Source organism: Vipera berus, assembly GCF_964194415.1.
Source record: "Vipera berus genome assembly, chromosome: W".
NCBI lineage: Eukaryota > Metazoa > Chordata > Lepidosauria > Squamata > Viperidae > Vipera > Vipera berus.
In genome coordinates, this window is record NC_138210.1 from 55,785,773 (window position 1) to 55,813,443 (window position 27,671).

Sequence of the window (27,671 nt, forward strand, 5' to 3'; positions counted from 1 at the left end):
TTGGTAGAGTCTAGAAACATTACAATATAGAATAATTCCAAGAATTGGAGTTGTTCACAAGAAATTAAAAAATATAGGCACCCATTTGCAAAAGATGGGATGTAGCAATCCTATAAGATGGATCAGGTCTGTGGTAAAGGATGAAATTGAGAAGAGCAGTTTTTCTAAGATTAACAAGGTCACAGCAAAATCAAGGCCCTGCTGTTTGGATCCAGTTGAGTGGAGTTCCCTTCTGGTTGTTTACTTGCTGTGTTTGGGTGCCATTTTATATTTTATACCTCAGGTAGCTTTTTTTTTAAGGTGTGGTAATTTGTTCTGGTTATTGTTTGTTTCTCTTGCATGCTGCCCAGAGTCATATTATTAGAAGAAGGATCAGTTTTCGTATCTATCTAGAAGGTGAAAAGTAGACAGAATTATAGCAAGAGAGTAAATCAACTGTGATGGGTTCCTGATAACACAATTCCTCAATTTTTATGTTTTTTCTTACGATATGTTTTCTTTGCAGTCATGCTAGCAGCAGGTACTGGCAATGGTTTTGGCACCACAGCTTGGTGGGGGTTTTCTCCAGCACTCAACTTGCAACTGTGTTCATGTTTTATTATGAAATTGGAGCCTCTTGTCCCACAAATGTGGAAGGAGATTTTTGCTTCCACTAGCAAAAACTCTCTTCTCTCTGCTCCTACGTGGGCTTAGTAATGTGATGCTACATCTGAATAAAAAGTAATTCTTGGTCCATCAGATGCTGATATTCTGTTGGATGAGAGCCTAGGTATGTGTTACATACACAAATACACACAGAGACAACCTGATGCTCCTGTGTGGTGATATTGCTCTCCCTCATCCCATCTTTATACCCACTTTCAATATTTTTAGCTTTTCCATATGCTACTTGTGGTTAATTTTTAAGGTGTTTTTAATTGAAAATATGAAATTGATATGTCGCAAAGCGATCCTTTATTTCTTTTTCTGGCTTTGTGTTTATTTATTATTATTTTTTTTAAAAAAAGCTCTGGATCTGCAGGGTCACTGCATCGTCCTGACAGAATTTTTTTTAAATAAACATTTTAGCCCAGGGCTTTGTCCGAAAATGTACTCTTCTGACTAGAAAAAAATGCTAAAAGTAAGCCAGAGGAGCTGGTTTGTCTTCAAGTAAATGGGCATTTTGGTGAACAATATTCTATCCTGGCAGCTTTTTAAGAAAAACATAAAGCTTTCCATGATGGGCATTTTGTGAAAGCAGTCTTAATAGGCTGTCAAACGTCCACATACTCAGTGTTGTAAAACGATTGTGCTTCCTTGATATGGCTGCATGCAAAAATTTAGATTCCCCAGTCAAATTGTTTGATTCCATAAGTAAACAGAAGCTAACATAATCGCTGCACGGCACAAAGTTGAAACAGCCTCTTTCTGCCATTTCCAATTTCTGCAAATTACTATTTACTTCATGTGCAATTGTTTACAGATGCGGAATACGAAAACATTCTTTGCCAGTTCTTGAACATGCGGGGTTTTCCTATTAGGAAAATAACATATGTCTTTAGCATTGAATATTGGCAGTCGTGAACGAACATACTAATTATCTCTGTAGCTCTAGAATCCTCCACGGAGCACCTGAAACTATCCCAGAATGGCGTTCCTGAACTGAACATCCTGCTAGTGGGGTCTATAGATGCACGACATATCCTAAAAACGATGAGTCATATGCATCGGCAGCCTCGGAGAAAAATCAATGTGTGTAACCTTTTCCTTCCATTTCAGATTGCCTTATGCTATTTTTTGCACTTTGGTTTGTTCTGATAATTACATTGCACTTTGTCGATCAGAAGGTCGGCAGTTTGGCGGGTCGAATCCCGAGTGCTGCGTAACAGAGTGAGCGCCTGTTACTCATCCCAGCTTCTGCCAACCTAGCAGTTTGAAAGCACGTAAAAATGCAAGTAGAAAAATAGGGACCACTACGGTGGGAAGGTAACAGCGTTCCATGCGCCTTTGGCATCTAGTCGTGCCTGCCACATGACCATGGAGACATCCTTGGAAAAGCGCTGGCTCTTCGGCTTTGAAACAGAGACGAGCACCGGCCCCTAGAGTCGGAAACAACTAGCACGCATGGGCGGGGGAACCTTTACCTTTTTTTCCTCGTTTTGTGTTTTTATTTAGTTCTGCCCACTACATTCTGCAGAGATTGAATGGTTTCTTGGGTTATTGACCTAAACTTTGCAGATTTGTTATTTTAGTAATAACTTATTATAACACCTATAGCAATGGTGGCAAGCCTATGGCACGCGTGCCAGAGGCGGCACTCAGAGCCCTCTCTGTGGGCATGCACGCCGCCAGCAGCTCGTGCACGTCCATTAGGCCACCACGGTGGCCCGAGGTGTGGCCAAGGTGCGTCGGGTGCGTGAGAGGAACAGGCTCCATGCGCGGGGCAGGGGCAAGATCTGCGAGGGGCCCAAGATGACCAGCAACGACCTGCTCTCCAACCGCAAGCAAAAACAGGTGGGACAGAGTAGGCTCATCCAGCGGTCTACATCACGTGCCTTCCCCTTCCCCTACTCCACCTGCTGATGGAGGACGCCCAGTAATGGCAGCAGACTGCGGAGCCCCAGAATGCACCGGTTGAGGGGCCGGCAGGCTGTGGCTGCTGACGGACACCGTTGGCCCCCATATACTCACTGGCCTCTGTGTGTGGGGGCTGATGGTGTCAGATAGCAGCGGCCCCTGCCTCACCTTGCCCTGCCCTGTGGCAATGGCACCCCACCCTGCCCCCTGCCTCACCCCGTAGGATGAGCCTCCTGCCCACTGCCCCACCCACCAGAGACACCCTGGATCTCCCCCAAACCCTGCCCGAGACCCACAGGTGTCCCCCCCGAGCAACATCGAGGTGACCACGCCCACTGCAGCCACGCCCACCCAGGGGGCCACACCCCTCCTCCCCGAGAGCACCACAGTGCTGATGTGGCCCTGGCGCTTTGCGATAAATAAGTGGGTTTGGGGTTGGGGTTTGGGCACTCAGTCTCGAAAAGGTTCGCCATCACTGACCTATAGCATTTGGGCAACAGGACAAAGCCAATTCTATAGCTAGGAAGTACATTTCTTTGCACCTGCTGCAGGGATAGCATTTCTCCGCTAGTGACTTGGCTTGCCATTTATTTCTTTCATTAATACATCGCTGCCATTCAGTTAAATAACTTAGAATGGTCTACATTTAATGTGTATTTGTTTTAGTCTAGAGTTTTCTCTGTTGCCCCTCAAAATGGGAGCTTTCTTGGAATAGGCTTGCAACAGCCATAAGCTGTTGTGTGATGTGAAGTGATGCAGTCGCAATCTTGCAGAAACTAAAAACAAATCTTGACTAGGAGACAGCATAGGAACCTTAATATTGGAACACTTACTTAACAGTGTTAAAATATCTCAGGGGCTGCCTCAAAGAAGAGGCGGTCAACCTATTTTCCAAAGCGCCCGAAGGCAGGACAAGAAGCAACGGATGGAAACTAATCAAGGAGAGAAGCAACCTAGAACTAAAAAAATATATAAAAAAATTCCTAACAGCGAACAATTAACCAATGGAACGACTTGCCTCCAGAAGTTGTGGGTGCTCCAACCTTGGAGGTTTTTAAGAAGAGTTTGGACAACGATTTGTCCGAAATAGTATAGGGTTTCCTGCTTGAGCAAGGGGTTGGAAGACTTCCAAGATCCCTTCCCACTCTTGTTATGCTGTTACTGATTTCCGTGATGGAGAGAGGGCAAGTAATGAAGTATAGTAGTAAATACAAGTAAATGTTTGAAATCATTTTTAAGGGGCAATTGTCCATTCCTGCTGCAGTATATTCAGCGCTCTCTCAAAAAACAACAACTCCAACAGACTGGCTCCAAGTGTAAACAGCGATACATAAATGCTTGACAATACAGTTGAGAATGTTTTGAAACATCAAGAAAATACTAGAATTCCTCCTATATTTAGCTGCTTTTCCATAAAAAAAAGTCTATTACCTGTATCTAAAATTCACCAAGGAGATTGGGAAGAAGAACTGCACTTCCTTCTGCAAGGGGAAGGATTTTTCTACTGGGCTATATCAGAGGCACCAAAACTAGTGATTTCTCTTCTCAAATTTGAGTCATTCTGCCCGTGTGATAAAAGTGATGGTGGCTTATTGTTTCTTCTGTTTCCTTTTCCTAAAATGTGTGATGACATTAATTAATTCCCGGCATAAGTGAGGAGTCTTGACAGCGTTGCTTTGGTAGCTGTCCACCAATGATCGTCCTTCATCTTATCACACTGCTGAAGTTCTTGTGTATTGCGGTTGACTTGTGAGGTGGAGGTGTGGAAGTAAAGATGAACAAGGACATGTGCGTGGCCACAGATGCAGCATCACTGCAATCCCCCATCGCAACTCCTACATTCGTACGGATGTCCTTTGGCGCCCTTCCTTCCTCACGAGGCTGTGAGTCAACGGCAGTGACTCTCACAGCAAGCATTTTTCATGTTGCTTCATAGCAAGAGGATTGTGATGGACGGGTGGGATGGGGGATGGAGCAGGGCTGTGGAAAGGAAACTTTTGAGTTCCTGGTATTGGTCTCATAGGAGCTTCGTTTGAATTCGCGAATTCTTGATGATAGGAATGAAGCACAGTGTGTTAAGAGGGAATTGGAGTTACAACGGTTCCTGGATAGTGAATCGGTTTGTAAAGTATTGTTGTGATTCAGGGTCAGCCTGTGGGTTCGGCAGTTGGGTCGGATGACTCAGAGGAGGAGGAGGGGGGTGTTGAAGACCTTGCTGAGGGGGTTGAAGATCTTGCTGATGAGAGCCCTCAGCCAGGCCCCTCCCACTTGGTCACCACGGAGACCCAGCTGTGTGAGCCTGACAGCGTGGATGAAGATGACCCACAGCTGGCCCTGTTCAAGGACGCCCGACGCAGGAGGCAGTCAATTAGGAGTAAACAGAGGAAGGCAATGGGGCTTCTCGGAAGGAGGCAGAGAGAAGCCACGCCCTGAACTCTATATAAGGGGAATGTGTGGGGAGGGCTGGTTTGCTGAAGGCAACCGCTCGGATAGTTCGTGTTTCTTAAAGCTCCTGTTTCTTGGTTCGTGTCTTGTTTGTTTTTGTAGCTATAAATTTGGCAGGCGTAATTCCAGCCTCTTGCCGTTTGTAAAGGGGTTGTCCCTGCCTTTTCTGCAGGGCCGGTAGCAGGCTGGTACAGAACAAGTATACAGCTGAACAGTAAACTGGCAAAGCTTTTAAACGGGGGGAAAAAGAATTTTCCCAGAAGAGTGGTAAGGATGCGGGAAGTGAGATCTTAGAAGATGGGTTACAGCTGAAGAATTTAGGATTCAGAATTTTCTCTGCAGAAAGCTTGTCTGGATGTTTTCAGCGTCTGAATAGAGATAAATCTTACACCACAGTTCATTTAGTGATCGTTCCAAATTGCAACAGCACTGAAAAAAGGGACCTATGACCGCTTTTCACACTTACCACCATTGCAGCATCCCCCCGTGGTCATGTGATCAAAATTCAGCCACTTGGCAAATGGTTCATATTTAGGACGGTTGCAACGTCCCGGGGTCACGTGACCTCCTTTTGTGACTTTCTGACAGGCAAAGTCAGTGGGGGGAGCCAGACTCACTTCAAAGTCAGCTTACTTACTTAACAACTTACAATTGATTCGCTTAACAACTGTGGCAGGAAAGGTCGTAAAATGGGGCCAAACTCACTTAACAATTATCAGCAACAGAAATTTGGGGCTCAGTTGTGGTCATACGCCCAGGATTACCTGTAATGGAAAGAACATGGGGCAGATTTGCTGCTCTTTTGGGATGCCACAATAGCTAAAGAGCTGCAGTATCGTCGTAATGTCTTCTTTTATTTGCAAATATAGTACAGGCCACACAATGGAGAAAAAAAAATCCAAAATATAAAGAACAGAATCCCTCCCTAAGAGAGGTCTTCCAGCCCCAAGCTTCCTGCAGTCAACTCTCTCTCTCTTCCACAACTCACACTCATGCAGACATATCTGCTTCTCTCGGCTTGAGTGGGTACCTCATTTTAAAAACTACACGAGAATTCTCATTTCCCAGGAAATAATGCTCCGATCATGTCTTTTACTGATAAAAGATCCATCAGTTATTCTGGTTTTTAACCGGTAATGAGGCAGGAAAGTGAACCCAGCTTGGGAAGCACTGCAGGCCAGACAATCAGATATTTCATTTTGTACTAAGCATGTCTTATTTAATTAAGAGCCAAACTTAATAAGACGTTGCAGATCAGCGATGTGTTTCACATCTTTTTAATCTGCTTAAAAAGGAAAAAAAATGGGTCTCGATGACTCAGTGGTCCAGTCGATGTAAGGCAGTTTCCATTTTGATATTCACCGTGTAATGGGGAAGATTTTCCACTTTGCTCAGCTAATTGCCTCTCTCATTCACTCAGTTCTATGTTTTGGAGAACAACCTGGAGGCTGTGAGTCGGCAGTTGTTATTTTTGAACCTGGCTCTGGAGCCTCCAGACAAGATGGGCCTGCAAGGTAAGGAGAAACTACGGTTCCTCTGCCTACCCCAGCTTCACTCTCCTCTTTGGAAACCAGTTGGTTTGGGCTTCTGGGCCACTCTCTGATGGTTTGGGGATAGGTGGCAGATCCAGAAAATTGAATCTTAATGCCTTAACAATTGATATCTCTTTGCTATGTCCTCCTTCACCTAAGAGAAGAGTGAGATATTCTTGGAACTTATGGGGAACACTCTCCTCCGGAGCCAGACCGCTGCCTATCTGCAAGAGAAAGCAGCCCTCTTCATCCGTTACATCACAGACTCGGACTTCCAGCTGGCTAATCTCCCTGTTTTGGACTTCTCTGCCCTCAAGGTGAAATGCAAATGAATCCAACAGCCAGGCTATCATCACTGAAAGGAGCAATGGAGACAGGTTTACCGTGCTGCCCTGGCTCTTTGAGCTCCACAATCTATAGCCACGCATCCCAGATTGTGGATCCAAGTTACCGTGTTTCACATTTTTATTCGTTTGTCACCCGTCTTCCTCACACAGAAACGGGTGGCTCTCTTATGACTCGTGGACTTCAACTCCCAGAATCCCTGAGCCAGCTTGGCTGTTATTTTTTTGAACCTGGCTCCGGGAGCTTGGCTGGCTCAGGAATTCTGGGAGTTGAAGTCTGTGAGTCATAAAAAGAGCCAAGGTTGCCTACCCCTGCATCTTGGTGCTATACGATAAACGACTAAAAGAGGCAAGGAATGTTTTTTTTAAAAAAATGATGAAAAGCAGGGGGACATTTTTTTTTCCTGGCTTCAGCTCCTTAACACTCTTCCCCCGTGTAGGACCAGAGACCTGGGGATTCAGCAACTTCCTAACTCTTCTTCCTGTTTGGATAGTTCAGGGAGCGGGACCAATTAGAGGCCATTTTTCAGTTCTGGCGGAATCCAGAGCCACAAGCTTTCCAGATCAAGCAGCTTTGGGACCTGCGGCTCCGGCAATATCTGGGCACCCGTTACGACTCTCGTCGTGGGGTGTGTGACTGGGATCTCACCATGAAGCTGCATGAGCATGGGGTATGTAACTAAAATGTGGAGAAACATTAGCCAAGCACATTTGGGGTGTGGGACTACAGAAACCACAGTAGGGACACTCCTCTGCCGTCGCAATACAGGTAGTCCTCAAGTTACAACAGTTGTAACCATTTGAAGTTACAATGGCACTAAAAAAAGTGACTTATGACCCATTTTCACACGTAGGACCATTGCAGCATCTCCATGTTCATGTATTTTCATTCAGATGCTTGATAACTGGCTCGTATTTATGATGGTTGCAGTGTCCCAGGGTCACGTGATCATCTTTTGCGACCTCCTGGCAAGCAAAGTCTAGGGGGAAGCCAGATTCACTTAACAACGGTGTCACTAATGTAACAACTGCAGTGATTTGCTTAACAAATGTGGCAAGAGAAGTCGTAAAATGGGGCAAAACTCACTCAACCAATGTCTCACTCAGCAACATCAATTTTGGGCTCAATTCTGGGCGTACGTTGAGGACTACCTGTATTCTTTTTCTCCATCTAGGCCATAACAATAAACTTCCGTGAGTTTTTCCATTGGCGTAACACAGGCATGGCCTTTGAAATGCGAGAAGCCACCTACGATGTCCCCAACAAAACCTTGGCATCTGGACGTCTCGTCAGACACGTGAGATCTTTCACTTTCTTAAGATGCTGGGAGCTGGCAAGGGAATTCTGGGAGCTGAAGTCCACAAATCTTCAAGTTGCCAAGGTTGAGAAACAGTGCTCTAGATCAGTGTTTTTCAACCTTTTTTGGGCAAAGGCACACTTGTTTCATGAAAAAAATCACTAGGCACTCCACCGTTTTCTGCACCGTTGGACCTCCCCACGGTCGCTACACGAACGGTCGTAAGTCGAGGATGGCCTGTGTTCTCAAGGGGTTGGACTAGATGACCTCCAAGGTCCCTTCCAACTTCTTCTTCTTCTTCTTCTTCTTCTTCTTCTTCTTCTTCTTCTTCTTATTATTATTATTATTATTATTATTATTATTATTATTATTATTGTTAGCCTCTTTATTTTATTTTATTTTGGGGCTTTTGTTTGTTTTTGCTGTGAAGGAAAAGGAAAGCTTGCATTTCTTTTTAATTTATCTTTCTGTATTTTCTTTTTTCTCTTCTTTTCTTTCTTCCTTCCTTCCTTCCCTCTCTTCCCTCCCTCTCTTTTCTTTCTTTATCTTCCTTCCTTCCTTTCTCTCTCCCACTTTCTTTCCCTCCCTCGCTCAATTTCTTGCTTTCTACTTGTGGAAATTGGAAGCTACTTGCATTTCTTTTTAATTTTTCTTTCTGCATTTTTCTCCTTCATTTATTTTTCTTTCTTTCTTTCTTTCTTTCTTTCTTTCTTTCTTTCTTTCTTTCTTTCTTTCTTTCTTTCTTTCTTTCTTTCTTTCTTTCTTTCTTTCTTTTCTCTTTCTTTCTTTCTCTTTCTTTTCTCTTTCTTCCTTTCTATCTTCCTTCCTTTCTTTCCTGCCTTTCTCTCTCCCAATTTCTTTCCCTCCCTCTCTCAATTTCTTGCTTTCTACTTGTTGTGGAAACTGGAAGCTACTTGCATTTCTTTTTAATTTTTCTTCCTGCTTTTTTTCCTTCCTTCCTTCCTCCCTTCCTCTCTCTCTCTCTTTCTTTTCTATTCTCCTTTTTTCTTTCTCCCTCCCTTTCCCCCTTCCCCCTTTCTCCTTTTTTCCCTTCCTTTTTTCTTTCTTTCTCACCTTTACCATCAAAAGCACTTCACTCCAGGGGGGGGGAAACCCCAAAGGTTTTTAATTGCTTTGGTCCAAAGGACATTTTATTATGCAACGTATCAAAAGGACAGGTTAAAAAAAATCAGCCATGTAATTTTTCAGATGCAAGCGAAGCCTCCAAGAGCGAAGAGGTCAGATCCCTCTATTTCGGGCTGGGGCGAGGGGTCGCGTCGAGCAAAGAAAGCGGAGCCAGGCAGCCGACCAGGCGGGAGTCTCGCATCCTCAGCCGCGCGGGGAGTAAGGAGTAAGCGGCGCGTGCTGGGGAAGAAGAGCTTTTTCGAACGTTGCAGGCAACCAACCACACGACAGCTCAGGCGAGCCGGGCTAGCCGCCCGTCCGTCCTCTTCCGATAAGCGAGCCGGTCGCCTCTCCCCAGCTTCTCTCTCTTCAGCAAGAGACCCTCCGAAGCCAGAGAAGGGGGCGGAGCTACGCTGCCGTGGAGCCCTGGTGCCTAGAGAGGTCGAGCCCACTTCTTTTCCCGGGCTTTTGCTTCCAGCGAAGTAGGGCCGTCAGCTTAGCCAAGGCTACGGTGCCCAGCGCTCCCCGCCAGAGAGTCTTGCAGCGCCGCTCCGGCCGCGGCTGTTCCTCCTCCTCCTCCTCCTCCTCCTCCTCTCACCGCTGTCTCCTAGGTCAGTGTTTTTTCAATTTTTCCCACGGCACACCAGGCAACATCTCTCGGCACACTAGTGTGCCGCGGAACAGTGGTTGAAAAACACTGCTCTAGATGATTGCCGAGAGGGGTTCTGATTGGACAAGGATACATTTTTATACGAAATACAGGTAGTCCTTGACTTACCTACCACAATTGAGCCCAAAATGTATTTATGTGTTTGTTATTAATCAACTTGTTTTATGTCGCTAAGCAAGACATTTGTAAGTGAATTTTGACCCATTTTACCACCTTTCTTGCCACAGGTGTTAGGCGAATCACTGCGGTTGTTAGTGACACGGTTTTTAGTCTTCCTCTTTGACTTTTCTTGTCAGAAGGTCGCAAAAGGAGATTGCGTGACCCCGAGTCACTGCAACTGTCATAAATACGATCGCATGACCATGGGCGTGCTGCAACGGTCGTGTGAAAAACACTCATTTACTTTTTTCAGTGCCGTTGTAATTTCAGACGGCCACTAAACAAATGGTTGTAAGTCGAGGACTACCTATATACACATTATTTAAAAATTCTACCTTTTCTACGAGTTCAAAAGAGCGCATTTCACTGTAGCTTATGCTGAGCGATAGTGAGTAATGAGGGATGTAAGGAATGAGGAAATTGTATTAAAGTCGCCTTACCTCAGACCAGTGGTGGGATTCAAATATGTGAACAACCGGTTCTCTGTGTGGATGCCACTTCCAGGAGTCCATTCTGGGCCTGGGCAACAAAAAAATTAGCTGCCGGTTCTGCCAACTTTCCTATGATATAGTCTGGTAAAACTGCTGTAGCAACAGAGTGAAGTGTCAAAGTGACACGTAGCCACTACTAGACATTTCAAAGAATAAGAGAAAAGCATCTAATTCACAGCTACTCTTTCAGAAATCCTTAGAACTTTGCTGCAATTTGATTATGTGCACCCATTTTTCTAGGTATTTATTTAGAGATATATGCTAGTAGCAGGTAGATCTGTTGCAGGCTCAAAAAAGTAGGCCTGTATTTAAACTGCTTTCCTTTCAGCAGTGCTATAAATTATCTGTTTCTGATCTTTAATCCTACTTTTTTCCCCATTTTCCCAGCCATTTACTCAGTTTTCTCTACAGGATGAAATAATGGATCCTAGCAACAAAACTACCAAGAGTTTTGTGCTACCTTCATTTACGATGTCATCAAACCTGTTGTAGTTCTCCATGTGAATGAAGTATAAATATTATTAGACTTTAAAGCAGTCACAAAACTAATTTGAAACTGCCAGTTTTCCTGCCATGAGACCAGAGTCCATGGTCCAAAATGAACGGTGTTTTCCCCACATTGATCTAATCCTCCATCTACTGAAAGGGGCACAATTTTTTTTAGCAAAAGTTGGAAAAAGGGGCTTCACTTTTTTGCTTTTATTACCCTAGCACAGGGTCTCCAAACCTGGCAAATTTTTAAGACTTTAATTCCCAGAATTCTTCAGCCAGCCATATAATGTCTGAGCTGATCAATATTTAAAGAGTTGTACATCTCATAAACATGCTACAGAAATTAGCAAGTTCACCATTGGACTATATTTCCTTTATGTCTGCTAAAAGTGTTTTAAGGCAGGGGTCTCCAAACTTGGCAACTTTAAGACTTGTGGACTTCAACTCCCAGAATTCCCCAGTCAGTCATGGCTGGCTGGCTGGGGAATTCTGGGAGTTGAAGCCCACAAATCTACAAGTTGCCAAGTTTGGAGACCCCTACCCTATAGCGCAGTGCCCTTTCTCATCTTTATAATTGCTTTTTCTCCCACTCTAGCTGGGAAACCCAATTAGGGATAAAAACAGTGATATGACAGACCAAATTAACTCATTCCAATTTCTCATCTCCCAGAAAGGGGAGCCCATCCCAGCACGGGGATATTGGGGAGATATCTCCACCGGCCCATACATCACATTTGGCATTGAAGCTGAAGATCCCAGTCTGCTGAAAACCATCAATGGTAAAGTAAGCACGATACTTTTGGAAGGTTGGGTGTGTGTGTGTTACAAACTGATATTTGTGAAAGCGATGGCTGCATCCAGGCACGGCTCAGAACAAGATCTCCTGCTGGTGCACATTTTCAAGCTGCTCATCTTTTCATTCACAGGATGCGCAAGAAATCTCCTGGCAAAATGTCACTGCCCTATTGTATGAACTGAGATACAACACCTGGTATGACCCATCAGCACCATCTGAAGAGAGGAAAGATGATAACCTTCAGGGTGGTGGTGACTGCACTGGGTTGTGTGTCACAAAAGGTACGTGGCTGATTAGCGCGTTCTCTTTAAGGGGCTTCCGTGGATCTTTTCTGGTGTGCCAGACTCTTCAACTCACTGTTTGCCTTTCTGGCTAAGTTGATTTATATCTTGGGTTTTGCTCCAGGAATTCAGAGCTGATTATTACCAAATGTTTGGGGGTTTTTTTAGGGGAAGGGAGAGATTAAAGTAAATTTAGATCTTTTTAACACAGCACTATCCATTTTCTTCTGGTGCTGATAATAATGCTGTAAACCACCGGCCTTCGCAACTGCTCTGTAATTTTATGGTGAGGCTTCTGTTTGTAACAGCTGAGCAAATCCACCTTCGTTTTTCTAGATCTGGGTCCAACTCTTTTTGTTACCTCTCCCTTTTCACCATTTTGCGTCTTTCCAATGCTTTAGGACTTCCCGCAACAGAAGAGGTCCGGGTCCATTTCCTGCCCCTGGACTGCCTTCCTGAACTCCATCACAAAGTCAAATATCAACAGCTTTTCAATCTCTTCTTCTTCTCTTGCAGGTAGGAATAGGATGGAACTTTCTTTGCTGGGAAGCCAGGATTCTTCCTTATTGACTTCCTGCTGAGATGTGGGAAATAACCAACTTCACTGGGAGCTGATCGTTCTAGAGCAGGGGTAGGCAACGTCGGCTCTTTTATGACTCGTGGACTTCAACTCCCAGAATTCCTGAGCCAGCCATGCTGAGGGGAAAGGGAGAGGTTTCCAAGCTGAGCCATGCTGGCTCAGGAATTCTGGGAGTTGGAGTCCACGAGTCATAAAGGAGCCAAGGTTGCCTACCCCTGCTCTAGAGTGGTGGTGTTACCAAATATCTGCCAGCCTTGTTAGAAAGAAACGCCTCCCCGCTCGTCACGTTTGGCTGTTTCACAAATTTCACGATAACAGCCAACTCTCCAAACTCTTTTACAGGCAGTTCTCAACTTACGACTGGTTACTTAATGACCATTCCAAATAACGTCGGCCTTGAAAAAAGTTACTCCTGATCTGTCTCAGAGTTACAACTACCATACCGCCCCATGGTCATGAGATTGCATGTCACAGAGAAGGCCCCCAAATGCCAACTGGATAGGCTGGATTTGCCCAATAATAATAAGCAAATAGGCTTGCTTAATAACCACATAATTCATGTAATGACCACATTGGCTCACTTTATGACTATCATAACAAGGATTGCAAAAAAATTGACTCAGTATGGTGACTCAACTTATGACTGCAACAACTTGTGACCAAAATTTCGGACTCCGTTGTGGGCATGAGTCGAGGACTACCTGTATGATTTTTTTAAAGCAACTTTAAGCTATCCACATTTAAAATCATGCCTCCTTAAGATACCATGTGAAAAGGAACATATTCCAGTCAATATATCAAGGCAGGTTGTTGCCACTGTTACCGTGTATATCTCAGCATGATGAGACAAGTGGAATTTTGGGGAAATTCAATTAATATTTTTCTAAGTTGATAGACAAAAAAACTCATAGTTGCATAGACCACGTCAGATCAAGTGGGGGGACCAAGATAATCTTCCTTCCAATGACATTCATTTCTTATTTCTTATTTCTTTTTTTTTGTAGCATGGTGCATTATCTTAAGCCAAATCTGAGTCTGGTGTCAGCTCCAAAAGCCACTCTTATTGTTGAATTAACAAAGTAAGTTTTGCTTTCTTTCATTCTCTCATTTCCAGCAGGTCAAGGCAACCTCCACGTTCTACGCTACGGTTGCCATTTTTTTCAGAATTGCTGTCACTCATGTTTCTTTCCATTCAGCTGCATTGCTTGTATGGGTAGTCCTCGACTTACGGCCACAACTGACCCGAAAATTTATGTTGCTAAACGAGACTTTTATTAAGCGAGTTTTGCCCCACGCTACGACTTTTCTTGCCACGGTTGTTAAGCGAATCACTTCCACTGTTAAGTTAGTAGCCCGGTTGTTAAGTGACTCTGGCTTCCCCATTGATGTTGCTTTTTCAGAAGGTCGCAAGAGGGGATCACGTGACCCCCGAAACACTGCAACTGTCGTAAATATGAACCGGTTGCCAAGCGTCCAAATTTTGATCCCATGTCCATGGGGATGCTGCAAACGTCATGTGAAAAATGGTCCTAAGCCATTTTTTCCCCCAGTGCCGTTGTAACTATGAACAGTCACTAAACGAACTGTTGTTAAGTTGAGGACTACCTGTACAGATTTATACTGGGTAGCCCAGGACAATCAGCTTCATGAACAATTTCTGTAGTAACGTTTGTACAAGAATTTACAACTTCATTCAGTTAATATTTAGGAATTATGGGAGTTGAAATCCACTCGTCTGCGGGACCCCAAGGTGGAGAAGGTTCGCAAAGCAGCTGCTTGCCTACCACCATCAAACAAGGCTAAAATAAACTGGTTAAACAAGCGGCTTGACTCGGCAGAAGCCCCTTTCATGATGTGTAGTCAATTTATAATTGAAGTTTGATGTGTTGAAGAAAATCACAAGGTTTGCTAGCCTATGTAAATATTTAAAAAGTTGGTTTGGATAAATTGTTTTTGAAGCAGAGAACTGTAGTTTCACTACAGTTTGTGTACTTTAATAGGCTCTTATCTCCTCCACGTGTGCTACCTGTAAACATGTGTGTCACATGCGCTTGGCCATTCTTGTGAGGGCATCAGTTACAGACAGACTTGTCCTTAGAAGTTAGAAGGCCTGTAAGTGGAGTGGAAGCCTTCCCTGCAATAATAATAATAATAATAATAATAATAATAATAATAATAATAATAATAATAATAATAATAATAATAATAATAATAATAATAATAATAATAATAATAATAATAATAATAATAATAAGGAGGAGGAGGAGGAGGAGGAGGAGGAAGGGATCTTGGAGGTCATCTAGTCCAACCCCCTGCTAAGGCAGGAAACCTTATACCATTTCAGACAAATGGCTGTCCAGTCTCTTCTTAAAAACTTCCAGTGTTGGAGCATTCACCACTTCTGGAGGCAGGTTGTTCCACTGGTTAGTTGTTCTAACTGTCAGGAAGTTTCTCCTTAGTTCTAGGTTGCTTCTCTCCTTGACTAGTTTCCATCCATTGCTTCTTGTCCTGCTTTCAGGTGCTTTGGAGAATAACTTGACTCCCTCTTCTTTGTGGCAGCCCCTGAGATACTGGAACACTGCTATCATGTCACCCCTCACCCTTCTCTTCGTTAAACTACACATACCAAATTCCAGCAACTGTTCCCTATATGTTTTAGCCTCCAGTCCCCCAATGACATCAAGCGCTTGTCTTGTTGAGTTTTTGGTGCCAAGCTAAGAATCTTCCTACACAGCCTAGTCACCCTGGCATGAAGATGGCCATTTATCAGTATCTCTTTTCTCATCAGCCTAAGGAGAACTTTAAAAGTCTGGCGGAAGAGAAGTTTCCCAGCTTAGGCTGAGTCAAAGCTTTCTACGTGGACAGTCTAGAATAGTATGACCCAGGTCACCTAGGCAGAGGCAGGCTTCGATAGAGTCCTTTATTGCTTTGTTAACTTCCACAACAAATGGTGCGACAACTGCCAGTAAGGCTCTACTCCAGACTTCCCCGAAGGCAGCCACCCACAGTCCCACAAACAAAAGCCAGTAAGCAACAAAACCGATTTGCAAAGGCAGAGAGGAAGTCCAAAGATAAGGTGCAAGTTCACGGGGCAAGGTCCAGAGTCAAGGTCCACAGGGCAAAGACAACTCCACAGGGCAAAGGCAAGTCCACAGGGCAAAGGCAAGTCCACAGGGCAAAGGCAAGTCCACAGGGCAAAGGCAAGTCCACAGGGCAAGGGCAACTCCACAGGGCAAAGGCAAGTCCACAGGGCAAAGGCAAGTCCACGGCAAAGGCAACTCCACAGGGCAAGGGCAACTCCACAGGGCAAGGGCAACTCCACAGGGCAAAGGCAACTCCACAGGGCAAAGGCAACTCCGCAGGGCAAAGGCAAGCTCGCAGGGCAAAGGCAACTCCACAGGGCAAAGGCAAATCCACAGGGCAAAGGCACAAGGCAAGGCAAAGGCAGAAACAAGAGTCAAGGCTGTTTTTCCAAGGCCGGGGGAGTGCATGCCAAAGCAAACAGTTGTTCCCGACAAAGACAGTCTCCCCCAGGCTCCGCTTAAGTCAACCCAAGCCAGGTGTTCCTTGTGAGGAGGAGCTTGGCGACCTTCTCCCAAGTAGCCCCGCAGCCCTCTTTTGAGCCTGCCTCCGCTCTTCTCTCCGTGCCCTCCGATCATTTGTAGGTGCATTTGAAAATAGAATCCTATAGGTTGGCAATAACTGCATGCAGGGTAAAGGTAAAGGTAAAGGTTTCCCCGCACATGCGTGCTAGTCGTTTCCGACTCTAGGGGCCGGTGCTCATCTCCGTTTCAAAGACGAAGAGCCAGCGTTTTGTCCAAGGACGTCTCCGTGGTCATATGGCCGGCATGACTAAACGCCAAAGGTGCACGGAACGCTGTTAGCTTCCCACCGTACTGGTCCCTATTTTTCTACTTGCATTTTTACGTGCTTTCGAACTGCTAGGTTGGCAGAAGCTGGGACGAGTAACAGGCACTCACTCTGTTACGCGGCACTCGGGATTCAACCCGCCAAACTGCCGACCTTCTGATCGACAAGCTCAATGTCCTAACCCACTGAGCCACTGTGTCCCTATTGATGGACTGACAGCTCAGGGAGGGAAGGGAGCAGGAAAGAAGTTGATTGGATGGAGTACTTGGAGTGGACAAGGACCACCCCAGGACACATTCTATGGAAGAGTGAGTGATTAGTAAGGTCCTTTATCACAGCCGGTGACATTCAGATTTAGCCCCGGTAAGCCAGCCATCACTACCCTTACAATGTTGCACGCTGCGCCTGTACAGATAGCAGCACAACAAAGTCTTTTCTGGATGAATATCAACGGCAGCCAGGAGGACAGCAAAATTGAGGGCAGTAGTTCTTCCCGGTTCCATGGCAAGAAAAGGGTATGGCAAAAACCGGTTGCGTGAATAAGCACTAAAGTCAATTTCCTCCTTTACCCCTCACGGCTGCTGATACGTTTTTTAGCTGTTTATCTCCCTTTGGGATGTTGGGTTACAATTTTCTCCACTGCAGTTCTTAACATCTTTTGAAAATTGTCTTTATTACATAATACAAAATAATGCAATAAAAGGTCTGGCCTCTCTGCCGAGTGAATACATTGTTTGCTCATTGAGCAAACGATTTATTAAAGCAAATGACCAGAAAAAAATAACAGAAAGTTGTTTTTTGTTGTTTTCCCCCCCTTAATTAGAGCAGCTTGATGTATAAGCTAGATAACTGAATGGTTACCAAGACACAAACAGCTCACAATCTTTCCTTGTCAATTTGTGTGTTCTGCTTGTAGTTTCTTGCCTGACCTCCGCAAAGAACAAGTCTCCGAGTTCTCCTCCCGAGTGACTCGTCTGGCAACAGATGCAGGATTTGTTCCAGTTGAAACAGACAAAAAACATTTTGCTTTGTTTCAACTTGGAGACCAGGAGGTTGGAGATAACCCCCGTGAGATAATTCCACCAGAGATGGTAGTCCCTGGTCCCTGAGGCTACCATTTTGTTATACATTAATTTTTTTAAAATGATCCTTTAATAAAATAGGTTCTTGTTGAAAATTGCCATGTTTGTTGATCGGTGTCTCGCTTGTCAGATCAAAAGAGAAGTAGAATGCATGTTTCTGAAACAATCTTACCTAACGTTTCCCAACTCTGTCAACTTTCAGATGAGTGGACTTCAACTCCCAGAATTCTCTTCCGAGAGTTGGAAGTTCACACATCTGAAAGTGGACATGGTTGAGAAATACTGGTCTTATCTATCAGACACACGGAAGAATGTTATAGGCCCGTGGTGGCTAACCTATGGCACCCGTGCCACAGCTGGCACGCAGAGCCCTCTCTGTGGGCACGTGCGCCGTCGCCCCAGTCCTAGGCCTTCAGCTGGGTTTTATAAAACCTTTTCGCTTTAGCCCTCCGCCCCCATGTGCAAAAAAAAAATATTCAATCAATCAATTTCAACTTCTCGCGAGGGAAAAAAAAAGATCTTGCAAAGTTGGAATTGATTGATTGAACTTTTTAGTCCCACTCAGTTTGCCGTTCCCACCACAGCCGTTCCCACCCAATGGGCCACGCCCACCCGGCACCCGATGATGCAAAAGTGGGTTTTGGGTTGCAGTTTGGGCACTCGGTCTCTAAAAGGTTTGCCACCACTGGTATAGGCACTCATACGTAACTTGCTTCTTGCCCCTAGACATGGTAGGCTGTTCTTTTACTACATCAGCATCAGTGGGTTATCTTCACCCAACAACTTAATTCCTGTTCTCATGGCCACTTCATACAACCAGCCAAGCCTGTTTCCCAGTAATGCAGGGGGGGAAAAACGTCTCCCTCTTCCTGCGTCAACAAGTCTGTTGGATTCGTCCCTAAATATTTCAAGGCAGTGGTTTCTCAAATGCACGGCTGCCTCTGACTTCCTCCATAGGAAAACCAGCCATGGAAGATAACAATGCAAATCTCTCATAAAGATGGTTTGCCTGCTACTTCTAATCCCCCTACTCCTTTGTAGGGTAAAGCTGTAAAGCATGTCCATTTCACAGAGAGGGACAATGAGGTTTCATCAGCCTCAAGAGAACATTGTTTAACCTAACACTTTTCTCCAGAACCTGGCAAACTGATGAGAACGGGAGAAGATTCCTTGAAATCAGCAATCTTTCTGAAATGCTGCTCTGGTGTCTTTGTTGATCTCTTGCTTTCCGTGTAAAATAAACCAGACTATTCCGGGCCGACTGCAGTCTTAAGAACTGCACCTATGAATCAAGGAATATTAAGAGCTGTGGTTGTGATGACACAGAAGCTAATAGTGAGTGAGGATCGCTTTTCCTGGCATGTTGTTAATTACAGCTTTTCTCTTGCTCTTTCACCCAAGGGACTCGGTATCCTCTGATGTTTTTCCTTTCTCAGTAATCCTGACAGATAATTTAGGCTGGCACTTAATTTGGTTGAGAAAACTTTGGGGAGATTGGAACATCGGTCTTATCCGATTGCAGATCCATTCTAGACCAAAAAAAAAAATTACATCAGCTCTAGGAATTGATTGCTCTCTTTTTCCAGCATAGCGTGTTACTATTTGAAGCAGGCAAATGCAGTGCCAGTTCCCTAGGTAGCGGTATCAGACGCAGCACAGCAGCAACTGCTAAAACAAGACTATGAATCTGCTCGACCCCATCTTCAGGCACTCTGAAAATCATCCGCCTTAATCTCAGCATTGTAGTTCATATTCAGGTAAGAGAAAGTTCTACACCTTCCCCATCCTTGAAGGCTCCAGAAGGATGAAGGTGACAGCCAGGGTATCAGCAAGGATGACTCAAAAAAAAAAACCCAACAAGATGGCAGAGTCTATGGAGATTCTCAGTCATCCAGGTCACGGTTGTTCCAAAGGTGCTTTTTCAAGAGGCAACTGGACTTCTTTGTTTTTCCTTTGAAGATATTTCGCTTCTCATCCAAGAAGCTTCTTCAGCTCTGACTGGATGAGAAGAAGCTTCTTGAGCTCCAAGTGGCCTCAAATGATTCTCTAAACGAATGCAAATGACCAGCTGTCCGCAAGGAATGTAAATCCTTCCATTCCCCACCATCCAGTCAGAGCTGAAGAAGCTTCTTGGATGAGAAGCGAAAAACGAGAAAGTCCGGTTGCCTCTTGAAAAAGCACCTTTGGGTCAAGACGGCAGCCAAAATCAGAGGCAGCGCTTCAGTTGCATAGTTGTGGCTAACGTCTTGCCTTGGTTGATGCCCACCTTTCTTGCAGGTATCGCTGACTACAACTCCTAAAATTCCCAGCTAAGATGAGAATATTATTGGACGTGCTGGCTGGGAATTCAGAAAGTTTTAATCCAGGCACATCCAGAGGAGAAGTTGGGAATAGTTGATTGCTCCTCAGTACTTGCTCACACTCTTGTGCGCATCTCTTACAAAGTGCCATGGACACCGGTGTCTTTGGGTCACAGGGGCCATGAGTAACACAGGGACTTACGATGGTACAGGTGTGCCTGGTCATTCCAAGTCTAAAGCATTTTCATAAACAGGTTTTACACGATCACATTTTGGACTTAAATCTTTACTCCCCTCAATTGCTTCTGCAAGTCATGGGCAAACTTGGAACCGGAGTTTGAACGTACAGGTAATCCTCGGCTTACGACCCACGATTTCTGTTGCTAAGCGAAACATTTGTCCAGTGAGTTTTGCCCCACTTGACGACCTTTCTTGCCACGGTTGTTAAGGGAATCGCTGCAGTTAGTAACCCGGCTGTCAAGCGATTCTGCCTTCCCTATTGACTTTGCTTGGCAGAAGATTGCAAAAGGCTGTTCGCGTGACTCCAGGACACTGCGACCGTCACAAACAGGAACCAATTGTGAAGCATCCAGATTTTGATCACGTGACCAAGGGGATGTTGCAACGGTCCTAGGTGTGGAAAAACGCCATAAGTCACTTTTTTTTTTGCAGGGCTGTTGTAACTTTGATCGATGGTTAAATGAACTGTGGCCATCTCCTTGCTTTAGATGGGAGACAGGCGAGGGTTGGAATTAGAGGGACAGCAATTAGCCAATACCAGCCTTTCTATTTGGGGCAATGTCGACCTAGGTCAGTTCCCCCCCCCCCCCCTGCAGCCCTTTCCATCCTTCTCTTAGGCATATCAGGGCCATTCTTATCAGAGAAATGCATTCCTCTCTCCTTCTTCCCTAAAAGGTTTGGCTGATGCTCGACAGCTCTCTATAAAAAAAAAAACCAACACCAGCCATTTTGATGCCCACACTTCACCAGGAAACGCTTCCTTTGCTGGCTGGCTGCTCTCCAGGTAAATCAGAGGGACCCTTACTCTTTGCTTTGGGGAAACGGAAAGGGATTTGGGGGTTACCTTAAGTTGTCCCTTTCCTCAGCTGAAAAAAAATAGACGATTAGGAAACAAGCAGTGGAGTACTTTGTTCCATTCTTATGCTTTGCCCTTTCTTGATCCCTCGGAAGAGCAACAAAGATGATCAGGGGACTGGAGGCTAAAACATCAAGAACGGTTATTGGAATTCGATATGTCTAGTTTAATGAAGAGAAGGACGAGTGGGTGGGGGGACATGATAGCAGTGTTCCAATATCTCGGGGGCTGCCACATGGAAGAGGGAGTCAAGCTATGTCCAAAGTACCCAAAGGCGGGACAAGAAGCAACGGGTGGAAACTAATTGAGGAGAGAAGCAACCTAGAACTAAGGAGAAACTTCCTGACTGTTAGAACAATTAATCAGGGGAACAATTTGCCTCCAGAAGTTGTGAGTGCTCCAACACTGGAAGTTTTTAAGAAGAGATTGGACAACCATTTGTCTGAAATGGTATAGGGTCTCCTGCCCGAGCAAGGGGTTGGACTAGAAGACCTCTAAGGTCCCTTCCGAGTTTGTTAATCTATTTTCTATATTATATTCTATATTCTATATTCTATTCTATACTATATTGTATATTGTATATTCTATTCTATATTCTATTCTATATTCCATTCCATTCTATTCTATTCTATTCTATTCTACTCTATATTCTATATTCTATATTCTATATTCTATTCTATTCTATTATATTCTATTCTATATTCTATATTCTATTCTATTCTATTCTATTCTATTCTATTCTATTCTATTCTATTCTATTCTATTCTATATTCTACTGTATATTCTATTCTATTCTATTCTATTCTATTCTATTCTATTCTATTCTATTCTATTCTACAGATCAGAGCAGCCTTCACAAAGCATGCAAGAGGTGTTCCCACCACCACCTTGTCCATATGTGGACAGAATATTCAAAATGAATGAAATAAATGCCCCCCCTGATCTAACCAGAGTTAACCCTATTATTGTAGAATGACAATTTAATTTCCTCAAATCTTAATCCTGAATGTTAAAGGCTGTGGGGAGATTTTTGTTGCTACTGTCCTTTAATCGCTGCTTCTTCGTTCCTCCTGCCTTTTATATTGATGGGTATGCCTTGTTCTCTTATTAACTAGCCACACTGAGACCCCTTCAAGTCAATAAGGAATATCTCTATGGGGTTGTTGTTGTTGTTAGCTGCGAAGTTGTGTCCGACCCATCGCGACCCCATGGACAACGTTCCTCCAGGCCTTCCTGTCCTCTGCCATCTTCTGGAGTCCATTTAGGCTCACGCCTACTGCTTCAGTGACTCCATCCAGCCACCTCATTCTCTGTCGTCCCCTTCTTCTCTTGCCCTCAACCTTTCCCAGCATTAGGCTCTTCTCCAGTGAGTCCTTCCTTCTCATTAGGTGGCCAAAGTATTTGAGTTTTAGCTTCAGGATCTGGCCTTCTAAAGAGCAGTCAGGGTTGATCTCCTCTAGGACTCCTCTAGGACTGACCAGTTTGAGTCAGGAGTCTTCTCCAGCAATCTCTATGGGGAAGGGGCATCATTTTTTTAAGTCTGGCTATGAAAAATTTCTCTCGGAGTGCCCAGTGAGGGGTGGTGATGGTTCCTGATCCTCATCAGTGTATTGGAATTGGGTATTTTCTGGCAGATGCCAAGGCCAGAGCAGTCCAGCATGACCTCAGCGCAAGGGGTTCCTGTGCAAGGCTCGGTGGGAAAACTCTGATTAGCCTCGGCCCCACTGGCTGAAATTAAATAGACCTGCTTTTGTTTGGAGTAAGTCTTGATCCTGGCAAGGACAGGTAGTCCTTGACTTACGACCACAACTGAGCCCAAAATTTATGTTGCGAAGTGAGACACTTGGTAAGTGAATTTTGCCCCCTTTTACGATTCTTTCTCGCCGCAGTTGTTAAGCGAACCATTGCAGCTGCCAAGTTAGCAACCTGGTTGTTCAGTGACTCTGGCTTCCCCGTTAACTGTGCTTGTCAGAAGGTCGCAAGAGGTGATCACGTTGCAACGGGGCACGTTGCAACCGTCATAAATTGCCACGTATCCAAATTTTGATCCTGTGACTGAAGGGATGCTGCAACGGTTGTCAGGGTGAAAAACACGGTCCTAAGTCAGTTTTTGTCAGTGTCGTTGTAACTTTGAATGGTCACTAAATGAACTGTGGTAAATGGAGGACTACTTGCATGTTGGCAAGTCCATGCATTTTCTTGGCAAGAGAGGTAGGCGTCTTGCTGTTGCCTTGTTCCTAGGGTTGAGAGAGAGAGCGACTGGCCAGCTGGTTTCCATTCCATATATAAAGAACGGTTGCTGGCATTGGGTATGTCTAGTTTAATGAAGAGAACGACTAGGGGGTGATACGATAGCAGTGTTCCAATATCTCAGGGGCTGCCACAAAGAAGAGGACAAGAAACAATGGTTGGAAACTAATCAAGGAGAGAAGCAATCTGGAATTAAGGAGAAACTTCCTAACAGTGAGGACAATTAACCAGTGGAACAGCTTGCCTCCAGAAGTTGTGGACATTCCATAGCTGGAGGTTTTTAAGAAGAGACTGGACAGCCACTTGTCTGAAGCTGGCCCCTTCCAGCTTCTCTTCTCTTCTCTTCTCTTCTCTTCTCTTCTCTTCTCTTCTCTTCTCTTCTCTTCTATTCTATTCTATTCTATTCTATTCTATTCTATTCTATTCTATTCTATTCTATTCTATTCTATTCTATTCTATTCTCCAAAGCACCTGAAGGCAGGACAAGAATCAACAGATGGAAACTAATCAAGGAGAGAAGCAACCTGGAACTAAGGAGAAATTTCCGGACAGTTAGAACAATTAATCAGTGGAACAACTTGCCTCCAGAAGTTGTGAATGCTCCAGAAGAGACTGGACATCCATTTGTCTGAAATGCTATAGGGTTTCCTGCCTGAGCAGGAAACTAGAAGACCTCCAAGGTTCCTTCCAACTCTATTCTACTCAGTGATACTTGATATGTCCAAGATGCATTCCAAGTAGCAGAGCAACTACTTTTAAATCTCCACAGATATGACAGCTATGCAAACACAAATTCCTTGTGTGTTCAATCACACTTGGCCAAAAAAAGATTTCTATTCTATTCTATTCTATTCTATTCTATTCTATTCTATTCTATTCTATTCTATTCTATTCTATTCTATTCTATTCTATTCTATTCCATTCCATTCCATTCCATTCCATTCCATTCCATTCCATTCCATTCCATTCTAATTCTATTCTAATTCTAATTCTAATTCTATTCTATTCTATTCTATTCTATTCTATTCTATTCTATTCTATTCTATTCTATTCCATTCCATTCCATTCCATTCCATTCCATTCCATTCCATTCTAATTCTATTCTAATTCTAATTCTAATTCTATTCTATTCTATTCTATTCTATTCTATTCTATTCTATTCTATTCTAATTCTAATTCTAATTCTATTCTATTCTAATTCTAATTCTATTCTATTCTATTCTAATTCTAATTCTATTCTAATTCTATTCTATTCTATTTTCCATTTCTAATTCTAATTCTAATTCTAATTCTATTCTTAAAATAGGACCAGAACCCTGCTTCCCCACTCCACATCTTAACCATTGAATCAAATGGGCTCGGCCCAAACAAGCATTGGCAGTGCTGTTCTTTTCATCAGCCAGAGAATAAGAGAGAGATAACAAAGCTTTGAGAGAGCTTAGCAGTGCTGGGCAGGGCCCCTCCGGCTTTATTTCTGAGCCTCACAACAGATGTCTCTCACAAGAGTGCTGAAGGATTCATTTCACACCTCACGCTAAGAATAAAGCCATCCCTTTGCAGTGCTCCAAAGAAGGGGAGGGCTGAACACGCAGCCTTTGTATTTTTGTTTTTTTTTTGTTGTTTTCCACCGGAGCGATTTCTGCCCTTACCCCCTTCCCCAGCTTCCAACTTATCATCTTTTTTTTTCTTTTTTTTTGTGGGGCGGGGGAGAGAGATCTTATTTTAAAAGCCTTGCTTTAAACTAATAGAGTTGGGAATTTAGTCTCAATCCAGCTTGCCCTGAAAATTGCTGCATGGCTGCACACACGCACACACGCCATATCAAGTTGAGTGAACAAGCAGCCGTCCATCTGCTGCTGGTTTTGGAGCACGTGCTTCGCCTGCCAAACTCACAGCCTCTTCCCTGTGGAACGACCTGGCCCCATTTTTGAAGCGATAAGATGGCACAAATTTAGCAGCCCAAATTACTCAAGTGATAACAGGATGTCACATACAAGGTCCGGGCAAATACGACCATCCAGAAAGGCCAACACTTGGCTGCTGGTGGGCCCGAGTGAGAAGCGAGATCTGAACTTGGAAAAGCAACATCAAGAGGTTGTCAAGACAGAGAGTTAATCTCTTGATTATAGCCAGAGCTACTTTGTTTTTGCTCTTTTGTGTTATGATGTGGCGTGACCCAGTGTTCTGTTAAAAGTTCCAGGCCATAATAGGTTAGGCTGGCATAAATTGATTCTCACCACACACTAAATGTCCCCTTAAAACAGGGGTCTCCAAATGCAGCAACTTTAAGACTTGTGGACTTCAACTTCCAGAATTCCCCAGCTGGGGAATTCTGGGAGTTGAAGTCCACAAGTCTTAAAGTTGTCTCATTTGGAGACCCCTAGCTGGCGTGCAGGAAATTTGGCCCAATGGAGGTGAATTTGCTAATTTTTGTAGTGTGTTTATGGTATGTACAACTCTTTAAATACTGAACAGCTCAGACGTTATAAAATGAGCCATATTGTGATGTGTGATCCTGTAGGAAAAAAACAAATGCAAACTAAATAATCAATAGCAATGTTTTTGTGAGAAATTTCCAGTGGCCACTTCAATTTAAATATTTATTTAAACGTGTATAATCACATAACATCATTACTTCGACCTATGCAAAACAACCCTGTGAGGTAGTCTACTGGAGAGATTCCTGCTGATGCAAGATTATTTTGTGGCTGAATTCACGTATCATCTTAAGCTGAAATTTGGTTTGTTTACTTCTAGGCGAGCATATTGTAGCACTGCAACCTGGGCACCCATGCCTGCATACACACATATAGAGACACACATCAAAATACATTGAAGAAGAGGCTTGCTTTGAAAGGTGATGACAAAAGATTTAAAAAATAACCTTCACACACCTGCTCTACCAGTCTTTTGGAGAATGAGGGCAGGAGGGGAGGTAAAACAGCAAGATGAATTACTTTGAATCTGTATTTCACATACCACGGACCTGCAGAAGTAGTGCAAAACATCAAAAGTGGATTGCCTTCCAACCAAGATTCCCAATTGGCAGTTACAGGTGTGACATTCGGGATTATGATCCTGATCGCCTGAAATGACATCAAAACGATAGGGTTTACCCACAAAGGGCAAACATTTATGAGGTAGCCAGGACATCCAAGAAGAGTCACGGAGGATAAACGTGACTGGTGCTTTGTAAGACCCTAATATTAGAAAGAAGCTTTTGGACTCTAATGGAAAAGTATAGGTAGTCCTCGACTTACGACCACAATAGAGCCCAAAATTTCTGTTGCTACAGTAAGTGAAACATTTGTCAAGTGAGTTTTGCCCCATTTTATGACCTTTCTTGCCACAGTGGTTAAGTGAATCCCTGCAATTGTTAAGTTAGCAATACAGTTGTTAAATAAATCTGGCTTCCCCATTGACTTTGCTTGTCGGGTCGCGAGAGGGGATGATGTGACCTTTGGGCACTGCAACCGTCATAAATATGAGTCAACTGCCTAGCGGCTGAGTTTTGATCACCTGACCCTGGGGATGCTGCAATGGACATAAGCGTGAAAAACAGTCACAAGTCACTTTTTTCAAACGGTCACTAAATGAACTGTTGTAAGTTGAGGTCTATCTATAGATAGATGAGAGAAAGAGAGAGAGAGAGAGGAAGAGAGAAGAAAAGAAAAAGGAAAGACAGGAAGGAAGGAAAAGAAGAAAGAGAAAAGAGAAAAAGAAGAAAGGAAGGAAGGAAGAAAGAAAGAGAAAGAAAGAAAGAAAGAAAGAAAGAAAGAAAGAAAGAAAGAAAGAAAGAGAAAGAAAGAAAGGAAAGAAAGAAAGGAAGGAAGAAAGAAAGAAAGAAAGAAAGAAAGAAAGAAAGAAAGAAAGAAAGAAAGAAAGAAAGAAAGAAAGAAAGAAAGAAAGAAAGAAAGAAGAAAGAAAGAAAGAAAGACACAGGATAGATGTTTTTTTTTCCTTTCAATCATGTCTGATTCTTGGAGACTGCCTAGAGCAGGGGTGGGGAACCTTGGCTCTTTTATGACTTGTGGACTTCAACTCCCAGAATTCCTGAGCCACAGGAATTCCAGCCAATTTCTAGCCAAGGTTCCCCACCCTTGGCCTAGAAAAAATCCCTGCAGTTTTCTCTGCAAGTTTTTTTCCCAGTACAGATAGTCCTCGATTTACAGCAGTTCATTTAGTGACCGTTCAAAGTTACAGAGGCATGGAAAAAGTTACTTACGACCGTTTTCCACAGTTACGACCTTTCCAGCATCCCCGTGATCAAATTCAGATGCTTGGCAACTGGCTCATATTTATGA

General features: G+C 43.9%; 1 protein-coding gene across 1 annotated transcript; it reads left to right on the plus strand.

Moving 5' to 3' along the window:
• Positions 1-507: 507 nt before the first annotated feature.
• LOC308676302 (dynein axonemal assembly factor 3-like) lies at positions 508-17,748 on the plus strand (the record flags this gene model as incomplete). The annotated part of the gene is made up of 11 exons (XM_081342115.1): positions 508-586; positions 1,589-1,731; positions 6,422-6,515; positions 6,693-6,850; positions 7,372-7,548; positions 8,053-8,175; positions 11,783-11,896; positions 12,039-12,189; positions 12,591-12,705; positions 13,774-13,848; positions 17,556-17,748. The coding sequence occupies 11 exons, from the start codon at positions 508-510 to the stop codon at positions 17,746-17,748; spliced, it is 1,422 nt and encodes a 473-aa protein (XP_081198241.1).
• Between the last annotated feature and the right edge of the window lie 9,923 nt (positions 17,749-27,671).